The 9,975-nt window shown below is 36.7% G+C and overlaps 3 protein-coding genes across 3 annotated transcripts; 1 reads left to right on the top strand and 2 right to left on the bottom strand.

Annotated features, from left to right (window-relative positions):
• Nucleotides 1–3,083: 3,083 nt before the first annotated feature.
• LOC129448592 (telethonin) lies at nucleotides 3,084–5,623 on the top strand. Its single transcript, XM_055211083.2, has 2 exons — nucleotides 3,084–3,512; nucleotides 4,845–5,623. Exons 1-2 carry the CDS (start codon nucleotides 3,376–3,378, stop codon nucleotides 5,233–5,235), a joined length of 528 nt encoding a protein of 175 aa, XP_055067058.1. The 5' UTR covers nucleotides 3,084–3,375; the 3' UTR covers nucleotides 5,236–5,623.
• ccdc127a (coiled-coil domain containing 127a) lies at nucleotides 5,607–7,710 on the bottom strand. Its single transcript, XM_055211080.2, has 3 exons — nucleotides 7,569–7,710; nucleotides 6,693–6,816; nucleotides 5,607–6,568 (listed from the first exon to the last, which is right to left on the bottom strand). The coding sequence occupies exons 1-3, from the start codon at nucleotides 7,647–7,649 to the stop codon at nucleotides 5,856–5,858; spliced, it is 918 nt and encodes a 305-aa protein (XP_055067055.2). The 5' UTR covers nucleotides 7,650–7,710; the 3' UTR covers nucleotides 5,607–5,855.
• Nucleotides 7,711–8,396: 686 nt separating this feature from the next.
• Nucleotides 8,397–9,802, bottom strand: mrpl32 (mitochondrial ribosomal protein L32). The gene is made up of 3 exons (XM_055211082.2): nucleotides 9,566–9,802; nucleotides 8,948–9,129; nucleotides 8,397–8,696 (listed from the first exon to the last, which is right to left on the bottom strand). The coding sequence occupies exons 1-3, from the start codon at nucleotides 9,672–9,674 to the stop codon at nucleotides 8,445–8,447; spliced, it is 543 nt and encodes a 180-aa protein (XP_055067057.2). The 5' UTR covers nucleotides 9,675–9,802; the 3' UTR covers nucleotides 8,397–8,444.
• Between the last annotated feature and the right edge of the window lie 173 nt (nucleotides 9,803–9,975).

Genomic DNA, 9,975 nt, shown 5'->3' with positions numbered 1-9,975 from the left:
ATTTCAACATAGCCACTGTATATTGAGGTCAGCGCAGCTTCCGCGTAAATAAAAACAAAAGTAATCTGACAAACACCTCAATGTTACTGTCGCACCAGGGCGATTATAATCACACTGAAAAAAAACATAACACACAAGTAGTTACACTGTGACTCTCGCGGAACAAACCAATCTCAAAACAACAAGCTTTATAAACCCAGGATGTGTCTTAAACCTAGTGTGCTACCTACCTGAACTGCATTCTTGAGTTTGATGGTGTCTCGGAACGCCCTAAATTAGGTCGGCATCTAGAGGGGGGACACAAGGTTTGAGACACGGCCACAAATTCACCTCAGTGTTTATCGCATCAGTCAGGTCTGTGATGCTGCTTGACCGCCGCGAGGCTTACACGCGCTTGAAGATGATGATGATAGACAGTCAGTCAGTCTGTTTTATGTCCATTCACTTCGATCCTGTCACGGACAGAGGTGTGCGTCTACTGTAAGTGTTATCGGACGGTATTAAAGGGTTTGGCCACTTCCTGTTTTCTCCTCCCACTGAATCACGTTAACTGTTTCAATCACGGATGAGTTTTGAACCGTTTGCAGGCTGTGTCTGAATTCTACGCATTTTCAGTTTGGCAAATTAAAATCTTGCTATGTTTATTTTTTTAATACTCGAATTGTATTTCTATGTCCAACAAATTATAGTATTTGTTATATTCTCTTAATAATACACATATACATTTAAATAATAATAGTATCAAATCTACTATATTAAACAAACACATTTTATCGTTACACGACGGCTCTCTAAAATACTTGATTCTGATTGGTCAGTCGTGGCATTTCTCTTATCTCGATGAGAACCGCAAATAATGGATAAATCCCGGAGTCATCTTGACATCTATCACACTTATGTTGAATCTATTACTCCGCAGTCTTTTCTCATGCGTTTGAATTTGTTATAAGATATGAGCTTATAAAATATTTCAAATCAATATTTTGTGTCCAATTGTTTACTAATAAATAATATTTGCTTAACTGCACACCTGTATAAATTTAGTGATTCTCGGTACACATAAAAAACACACGTGGTACACAACAAACTACATGTAAACAGATATGGAAAAATTAGGGAACAATAAAATATGTTATGTATGTATGGATAAAATAAAAAACAGTTGGTAAAAAGCTCTATTGTTACGAATGGGTAACTTTACCTACACGTAACGACTTCATGCGGCACCGGCGCCGCAAGACGACAGGCGGATGGCGTTAAAGTACCGCGAGAGTGATTCCAAAGCAAACTCCCCGTTAGATTTCCTCGAATCATTCTCGCGGTATTTTAATGTAATTCGCTTGTCGGTTCTTACGACGCCGCATGAAGTTGAACACACATATTTTTAAAGATAACTTTGATTTAAATGGAACATTATCTACCAATTTATAAAAAGTTAATGTGTGTGTGTGTGTGTGTGTGTGTGTGTGTGTGTGTGTGTGTGTGTCATAACAAAATTATTTTTTTTATTTTAGAACCATTAATATTTGTTTAAAGTGCAGTTAACAGTTACTGCTGTAATTTCATGACAATTAAGGATTATTACTACACGAACAGCTCCCCCTAGTGTCGATGCAAAATACATTCACAAAAGGAGAGACTGTTATATTACAAGTCCTGCTTGCATGAAAAATAATACACTGACATATGACATTAGATTAAGACATAATGTTTTTCTATTGCCCTGGATCATGGGCTTGCTCTTTATGTATCAATAACATTTAATTACATCCAATCCATTATCCTCAGTCAGATCCCATAATGTAAAGCTCATCATAGAATGTATCTGTTACTAGATAATGTTCTGCAAGACATAATAAACATGGGGTCACAAAACATACACGTTCTTTTCTCTATTACAGAAACACATAATACAGTAATACAGAAAGTTCACATGTAATGCTTTGCTAGCATTGTATAACATTATATAATTTGTGTATTTTTTTGTCAAAGGCCATTTCATGTATCCGTCATCCACAGTTGTTGCAGCTACAGTCAGCACATGGGTCTTGTTTCAGAGGAAACTGGCATGCCTTGCAGGAGTACACTGAGGCCAGAGCTTTGGTTTGGCTCAGACTGCAGTAATGTGATGCTGCGCCTTGCGTTAAGCACATCACTATAATTTCTCTGCAAACACTGCATAGGTTTTCAAAAGATGTTAATTCTGTCAAATTCAAAGAGGAGTTATCATACTGTGTAAGGATTTTATTTTAACATCTTTTTAGTTTTGGAATTCTTTATAATTATCATTATTCTCTCATGATGATTTTTATTCAAGTGTTCTTAATGTTAGTCATTTTTACCATATTACAGTTATTTTATTTATTCAGCATAAACAGGAATAAATAATATATATTGTTTAACCGTGTGTATTACACTATTGAGAATTGGAGGAGGAATGTGGGTAATTGTAAGTGATATATCACAATGCAATAAAGGTATCTGTGATTTAAATATTTCTTTAAAAAAATTATTTTCGTATTTACCTTTGTTTTTAAGGGTGAAATACAACCTGTGAGAAGCATTGTTTGATCTGTCTCAATCGCATTAAAAACAATTGTTTGAAACACTGTTGCATGTTTAGGCTAAATTTAACAATGGTCTCATGGGAATCCTTGCATCTAAAGAGGGGTCTGGATCACCAGTAACTCCAGAAGGAATTGTTGATATTGCTGAGTGATGGATTATGTTTCTCACCTTAGCATACATGAATCTAGCAGAGTGGTATGAGGACACATATTTCTCTGGATGCCATAGCAACAGTATAACAAGCATCCCATAATGCTGTATGTGTTCTCCACAGGTGCTGACAACCAAGACACAGACAAAAGATCCTTCCAACATGAGACATGTCAGATAAATCGGCACCTTTTTCTTTGTTTATTTTTTATGTCAGGGATTGTTTGTATGGAAGGATAATTTTGCCGTTACCAATCATTTATTCACCTGTATGTATTTAATTCGAATAGTATATACACTAGTAAACAGCAATGTGTTGCTTTCACCAGTAACAGGACTGTTGCACATAGGACAGGAAAGCTGAGATCAGATGGGTCACTTGGCACCACTGACCTGCTGGTGGAGCTGTGTCTTAAATGTCAGTTAAACAGACTTGGAATTAGTGGTTAGTACCTCATCAAACTAAAACAATCTGTACACACTTCTGGGGTCATGATGGATTGATGGTAGGGTTTAAAAATAGCAACAAACCTTTATAAGACATTTAACACTCAGCGCAGAAGCAGTAGCACTTAGAGGATATGGCTTACGCCTTTCTGACTGAAGTAGAGTTAAGCTTATATTTTATGATTAGTTAAGAATCCATAACCAGATGAAATGCACTGTCTGAGCAGGACGCCCAGGTCAAATCTGCTGAACTCCTACAGTGATTTCCAGGAGACGGATGAGATTGCCAGAGAATCATATGAGGCCACCTGGTTAGACCTGATGATGGAGACAAGACCAGAATACAAGTATGTTTATCTTTGCTGTCTATGCTGTATTTGTAGGTTAAGTGTTTTTTTAAGACTATAACTCTAAGGGGCGGTTTCCTGGACAGGGCTTATCCTAGTCCCAGACTAAAATGCATGTTTGAGCTTCTTTAATTTAAAAACACAGTGTCTTGTTTAATTTTAACATATTTTGTTGACATAGTTTTGTCTTAAGATGCACACCTGTCTTTTTTGTAAGGATATGTTTGTAAAAACTTCTTAAAGGGGACATTTCCCAAGACTTTTTTAAGATGTAAAATAAACCTTTGTTGTCCCCAGTGTATGTATGTGAAGTTTTAGCTCAAAATACCATATAGATCATTTATTATAGCATGGTCAAATTGGCTCTTTGTATGTGTCATTTTTGGGTGTGTCCTTTAAAATGCAAATTAGCTCTTTGCACTAAATGGCAGTGCCGTGGTTGCATAGTGCCGTTTAAGGGGCGGTATTATCCCCTTCTGACATCACAAGGGGAGCCAAATTTCAATAACTTATTTTTTCACATGCTTACAGAAAATGGTTTACCAAAACTAAGTTACTGGGTTGATCTTTTACACATTTTCTAGGTTGATAGAAGCATTGGGGACCCAATTATAACAGTTTAACGTGGAAAAGTCTGATTTTCATGATATGTCCCCTTTAAATGACCTAATATTAATAAACCCTAGTCCTGGATTAACCTAAACCAAGATTTAAATGCATGTTTGAACTGTCTTAATTTAAAAATGCTGCGTACTGACAGAAATATATCAGTGCACTTGTCTTAAGATGCACAGTGGTATTTTTTGTTTGTTGGTAAAAACTAATTAAATGTCCTAATATAACTAAGGCCTAGTCTTGGATTAATCTTTCTCAGACAGGGTTTATCCTAGTCCAGACTAAAATGTATGTTTCAGCTGCCTTAATTTAAAAACATATTGCACTGATATATCTTAACATTTATCAGTGTCATTGTTTTGTCTCCCCCCCAAAAAAATGTAAAACATTCCAAAACTTTACATTTAAAATAAACAAAACATATTAAAGTGTACAATGTTGTGCTGTTTGTAGCCTTATTTTATTGTATTTTTAGGTTTAATTACACAGAATTTATGATAAATGTATTTATTTTATAAAATGTGATTAAACTGGGGCCCTCGGCACCATCTCAGTTTCTAATGACACTATTTTTCATAGGATTGTCAAAATGTGCTTAGACTACAACATAATACAATAAAATTTGGTTATTTTGGTTCTTCACAAAGTGCATTGTTGTAAAGCAGCTGTATAATAAACACGTATAACCTCTTACTAACTTACTTTTGTTTTCCACAGGATGACTCGCTTTGAGAAGGACTCGGTGAGAAAAGAAAGCTATGAAAGCAAACAGGTGGTTCATTTCAAAATACGCAGATTCCCAAACCAGATGCTTTGCATGGGAAGAGAGGGTGAGCCAATGCGGGAATATCAATTACCTTACAAAAGCATTCTCCCAATACCAATATTTGTGCCGAGGGGCATTACAAAGCCCGATGTGACCCGTGAGCCTTCTCCCACTGCTTTGGACACTGAGACTGGTTCAAGAGAAATTTGGCCTCAGAAGAGAGAGATTTCATCCATCACCGACCATAAGCCAATGGTAATACAACCTAAGAGTCTGGAGTTCAGAGCATCCAGCCTCATATCTCCACCGCAAGAGTTGCATCGTTCCCAACGTCGGGAATGATGAGGTGACGAAAGCTGTGGGTGGTGTGATGGGTGAACTCATTCCTATTTTTGAAGACTTAATCACAGCACAAGGGGTGTGAGCATGCGTTTATGTATTTTTATTTTGAGAATACACAAAAAGTATTTGGACACACTGACAAAGTTGATCAAAAATGTTTGCAATGACTTTTGCAACAACCCCTCATATATTCTTTGTACAAAGTCAGCTCCCCTCAAGGTCATATGGGTCTCTTGCATATCTTTAATACTACTGTATATGTTATAGGTCATCTTCTGGTAATACTTTAGTGTCATTTACACATTGTTTCTGAACTGTAATTGTATTTATGCCCATTTATGTGCATTGTGTTACAAAAGAACAATAAACCATTTTGATTTATTTAAAATGTAATTCCTTTTTTATTTCAGATAAGTATTTATTGCACATGCCAGTAACAGCGCATAATTATGTTTACATCTTCAATAAAGTGTGGTACAATGGTTAAGAGTCTTACGTTGAACTAACAACTCCATAAATAATTCATTTTTATTCATCTATAATGTAGCCAATGTGTAGGGTTGTACAGTATTCCAAACAAATAAAAGAAGCATAAAGATAAATAAAAAAAATTAAAGTGTTCATTTTCTGAAATGATTGTCAAAGACTCTGCCCAAGTTTGTTGGAGCTCCTTTAAGTGCCTCCTCCGCTCTCCTGTGTTTCTGCAGGGTGACCTGCAGTTGCCAGTACCTGAGATATTGCCACATCAAACTTCCATTCTTATGTTTATCCGTGTTCAACAAAAACGCACAGTGTGTGTCGTTCTTAAAAATGTCCCTGAGATCATCTTCTAGATTCAGCTCGGCACCCACAGGGTCTGTAGCCACCTTCACCAGCAGGTTCTTCTCCATCTCCAGACGATGTTCCCGTGGCAAAAAGATGCTGCAGAAAGCTTCCTGCCTTTCCACTAACTGCATTTCCAGTTCCTGCAGCAAAGCTTGAGCCCTTCGCTGCCAATCTTTTTCTCTGCGCAGGGCCGTCCTCAAAGCCGCCCCGGCCACACCGGACTCCAGCAGCCGATTTTTCTCCTGTTCCAACTGCTGCCGTTCCTCCTGTAGCTGCTTTCGTTCCTCCATGACCTGCTGACTTTGAGAGATCAGTGCCTTCCTGTAGCCCTCTACGCGGTGGCGTTCCTTCTCAAGCTCCAGCTCCAGATGCGCCGCCGTCCGACGGTTTTCCGTCAGGGTGTCCCTGTACTTCATCTCTAACTCTCTGGTCATAGCTGCCATGTCACTATCATACTTGGTTTTCGCTTCTTGGATCTGTTTTTCTGATTCTCGAGTCCATATCCAACCTAGATAAGATTAAACCACACACTCATAAACTGTACGTATATTAGCTACATGAAGAAAATTTGAAGCCAATAGTTAATGAATTACACGATTTCCCTTTTATTTTTTTGTGTGCTTGACACTTACGAAATGCTGCAAGCCCAATCATGGGCACCAGCAGAGCGTAATTCCATCTACCACCATCATCTGGACCTGGATCTGGTCTAATATTCCATTGTGGAGGATCATTTAGGTTGTTCATGGAGAAACTCTGATCAAATGAAAGTATACTTCATGAAAATTAGCATGGCTGATACGTTTGATACTTTGGACTGACAGCAAACTGTCTATGTCAATAAAATACTTTCATCAGTAAGATTGATCAGCTAATAAAAATTATCTTAAAGGGATGGTTTACCAGACAAGGACAAGGCCTTAGTTTAATTTGGAAATATAACTAGTTTTAACAAACACGCCTTACTAAAAAGAAACAAAGGCAAAACAAAGGCCACTGATGTATTTAAAAGGTACGTCAGTTCAAGTTGTTTTCAGTTTGGACAGCTCTTACATTTATTTTAGTCTGTGACTAGTCTAGTCTAGGTTTAGATTAATCCAGAACTAAATTAATTTAAATAAAAGCAGCTCAAACATGCATTTTAGTCTGTGACTAGGATAAGCCTTGTCGGGGAAACCGCCCCAAAGTGTTCAGGTTTAACAACGTTACTGTTTTGTTACACTGACAGGTGAGTTGTACACGTGTGTCTGTTTGGAGATGCAAACGTATTGTATCTGCCATACTTTAAACAAACCATACCACTGAACATATGAAATATTACTATATAGTTCTGGAGTCATTATTTAATCGTCATAACGTTAGCCTCATATGAATGACCCGCAGCACACCCATACACAGCTACAAATAAAACATGAATAGTGCATTTAAAATTAAGCGCATTTATTTAACAATATATAAGTTACAGATAAAATTAATCTGTTCAGATAGTTAATGTTCCCTTTGCTTACCTTGAACAACCTAAAGTTAAAACACATGCGATCCTTGCTGACAGGCACCGAAGAACAAATTGAAAACACCGAAAAGTCCATTTAGATTTTGTATGGGGGTCTTCTGTTCTTATTCCTAAATATCTAAATGTGTTAATTAAATAAATAACTAATGCTCAGTTATACGTAATTATGATAACTTTTTTCAATATTTCTTATTATATGCTTGTACAAATTATTTTCTTTGCTCAAACTTTAAAATTATTCAAATATAAACACCCCCACGAACTGCTTGTTAGTATAGCCCTGAAGGCGGCGCATGTGGGATTCTAGATGTTCCTAGCGGCGCATAAAATGCGCAGACTCAAGGACATGACAATGCAATGCAGTGAATGCAGCATCCAAACTGATTATGAGCATTGTAGTTTTTTACAGCCACAACTCACTGTAAGTAATAAAAAACTTTTTACAGCACTTCTTATTGCATTTAGATGTACTTTACTTACACTATGATCTTTTTGTTGTGTAGTCATTCTTTTTTCTATATTAATCGTTTTTGAACAGTGCTGGGTTATTTAAAAAAAGTCACAAAGCTCTACAGTATGATTTTTCCAAACCTTGCCCAACCACTGATAAATGGATCAGTTTTTCTATTAGAAATTGATGCGTGGCAATGATATTAGTTATTAGATCTTAGTTATTCTGAAAAAAAAAACTGCATTTCATATATTATAAGTAGTTATTACTTCATATTTGCATCAGCTGATGCAAGGAGTAATGATCAAACAAAACCCTACTAAAAACTTGAGGTTTCAATATTAACTGAAAAAGACAAAAAGAGTTCATGGACGTGTTCAAGCTTGATATTTATTAAACAAAAAAAGTCAACAACATATATTACATGTGAAACCAATATGGACGTTTCCTGCTGCGCTCTATTATTCTCTTGTTCTTGTCTGCTTCTGAAGGAGTTTCATTTTCATACAAAACAACAGACTCCACAGCAGGAGTGTTAAGAGGTCCACCTTCCATGATGGAGATCTGCTTTCGTATCAATACTGTCTCCTTCCTGACCTTTTCATAGCAGAATCCACACAGAACATGCTTGAGTTTCATGTTGCCACACTCTGGACACGGCTCAATATTGTTCTGGAAGAGAAGTAAGCAAATTATGAAAAATAAGATTTGAATAAAGTCACGCTGGTTCATCCGAACTACGTTCAATTCCCAGTAAGTCCATGGACTGACAAAATGTATGTCTCTGTAAGTCACTGTAAGAGTACCAGCAAAATGCATAAAACTAAACATAGTACAACACATTTGTATTGATGTTTAATGCTTTGCATGTTCTAATGGGCTTGTTTAAAGATAAAGGAACCAGAAAACCAAAAAGTTCTTACTTTGACTTCTATCAGTTTATTTGGGTTTCGTCTTCTGCAACGATTCACTTCGATGGTTCGTCTCTTTTTAGGAGCTGCCATCCAGAAGATGCTGTCCAAGAAACTTGGCTCTGAGCTTTCTTCATCACCATTGTTATGGGCTTTAGGGAGAATGCTGGGACCATTCACTGCCAGAGCTGGACCTGAATGCATCAAATTATTTTTTTTTCGGATTATTTAAATTATAATTCAAATGCGTGGTTTAAATGTTTAAAACACACAAGCATTTCAAACATACATGTCACTCCATTTACTATTAATACATTCTTCATAAAAGGTAAGGTATAAAGGCATAAATTATGCTTTCTCAAATATTACCTCAACATATTTAGTAAACAAAAACAGTGGCAAATATATAAATGAATAGTTTAGTCCCTTAAAACTGTAGTAGCCTACCTCTCTCATTACAAACATAAAGCCATGTGTCTCCATAAAACTCTTTATACAGCAGAAAATGATGGCATTAAAACATCTCAGAAAATGAAAAGACAAATCTAAATAATGTAAACATTCAGATAAAGACGTGATATATATACAGTAGTGATATGAACGGCATATTCATTTAGTATGTCCACTTACCAAGGCTCCTGTCAAACCCCATCGACTGCGCTAAACTGAGCTCCAGTCGCTGCAGTGAAGATCTGACAAACTGAAGTAAACCCGATAACGACATTGTGATTTGTTTCATAAGTTTATTCCGACATGTACAGAGCAAACATCCTCACGGTCACTGCTGAGCGACACACTGCGCTTGCGCTTGATCGTGTGCCGGTGAATTCTGGGAATTGCAGTTCAACTGCTTAAACGTATCGTTTATTTGTATCGTTTATTTAGACGGCAAACTAGGCGAAAAAAAACGTAAATAAAATACTTTTTGGGTACTCTTTTAAGTGTAAAGTACTTTATGATTCTAATGAAAGAATCTGGAAAATAACATGAACGCGAAGAATTTATGTGTGTACTTCATTACCCACATTTCCCTTTAGTGA

The sequence above is a fragment of the Misgurnus anguillicaudatus genome, chromosome 10 (assembly GCF_027580225.2).
Source record: "Misgurnus anguillicaudatus chromosome 10, ASM2758022v2, whole genome shotgun sequence".
Classification (NCBI taxonomy): Eukaryota; Metazoa; Chordata; class Actinopteri; order Cypriniformes; family Cobitidae; genus Misgurnus; species Misgurnus anguillicaudatus.
The sequence above is the reverse complement of the archived record's forward strand: the minus strand, read 5'-3'. Positions and strand labels throughout refer to the sequence as shown.

What these genes read in the sequence shown, in the direction of transcription:
- mrpl32 (XM_055211082.2), bottom strand. Translation starts at nt 9,674, where the DNA reads ATGAAACAAATCACAATGTCGTTATCGGGTTTACTTCAGTTTGTCAGA. An exon ending in GGGGTTTGACAGGAGCCTTG is followed by an intron (nt 9,130 to 9,565) that starts GTAAGTGGACAT and finishes TGATGCATTCAG; the next exon opens with GTCCAGCTCTGGCAGTGAAT. An exon ending in ATAAACTGATAGAAGTCAAA is followed by an intron (nt 8,697 to 8,947) that starts GTAAGAACTTTT and finishes CTTCTCTTCCAG; the next exon opens with AACAATATTGAGCCGTGTCC.
- LOC129448592 (XM_055211083.2), top strand. Translation starts at nt 3,376, where the DNA reads ATGCACTGTCTGAGCAGGACGCCCAGGTCAAATCTGCTGAACTCCTAC. An exon ending in GAGACAAGACCAGAATACAA is followed by an intron (nt 3,513 to 4,844) that starts GTATGTTTATCT and finishes TGTTTTCCACAG; the next exon opens with GATGACTCGCTTTGAGAAGG.
- ccdc127a (XM_055211080.2), bottom strand. Translation starts at nt 7,649, where the DNA reads ATGGACTTTTCGGTGTTTTCAATTTGTTCTTCGGTGCCTGTCAGCAAG. An exon ending in TTAACTTTAGGTTGTTCAAG is followed by an intron (nt 6,817 to 7,568) that starts GTAAGCAAAGGG and finishes TCATTTGATCAG; the next exon opens with AGTTTCTCCATGAACAACCT. An exon ending in GATTGGGCTTGCAGCATTTC is followed by an intron (nt 6,569 to 6,692) that starts GTAAGTGTCAAG and finishes AATCTTATCTAG; the next exon opens with GTTGGATATGGACTCGAGAA.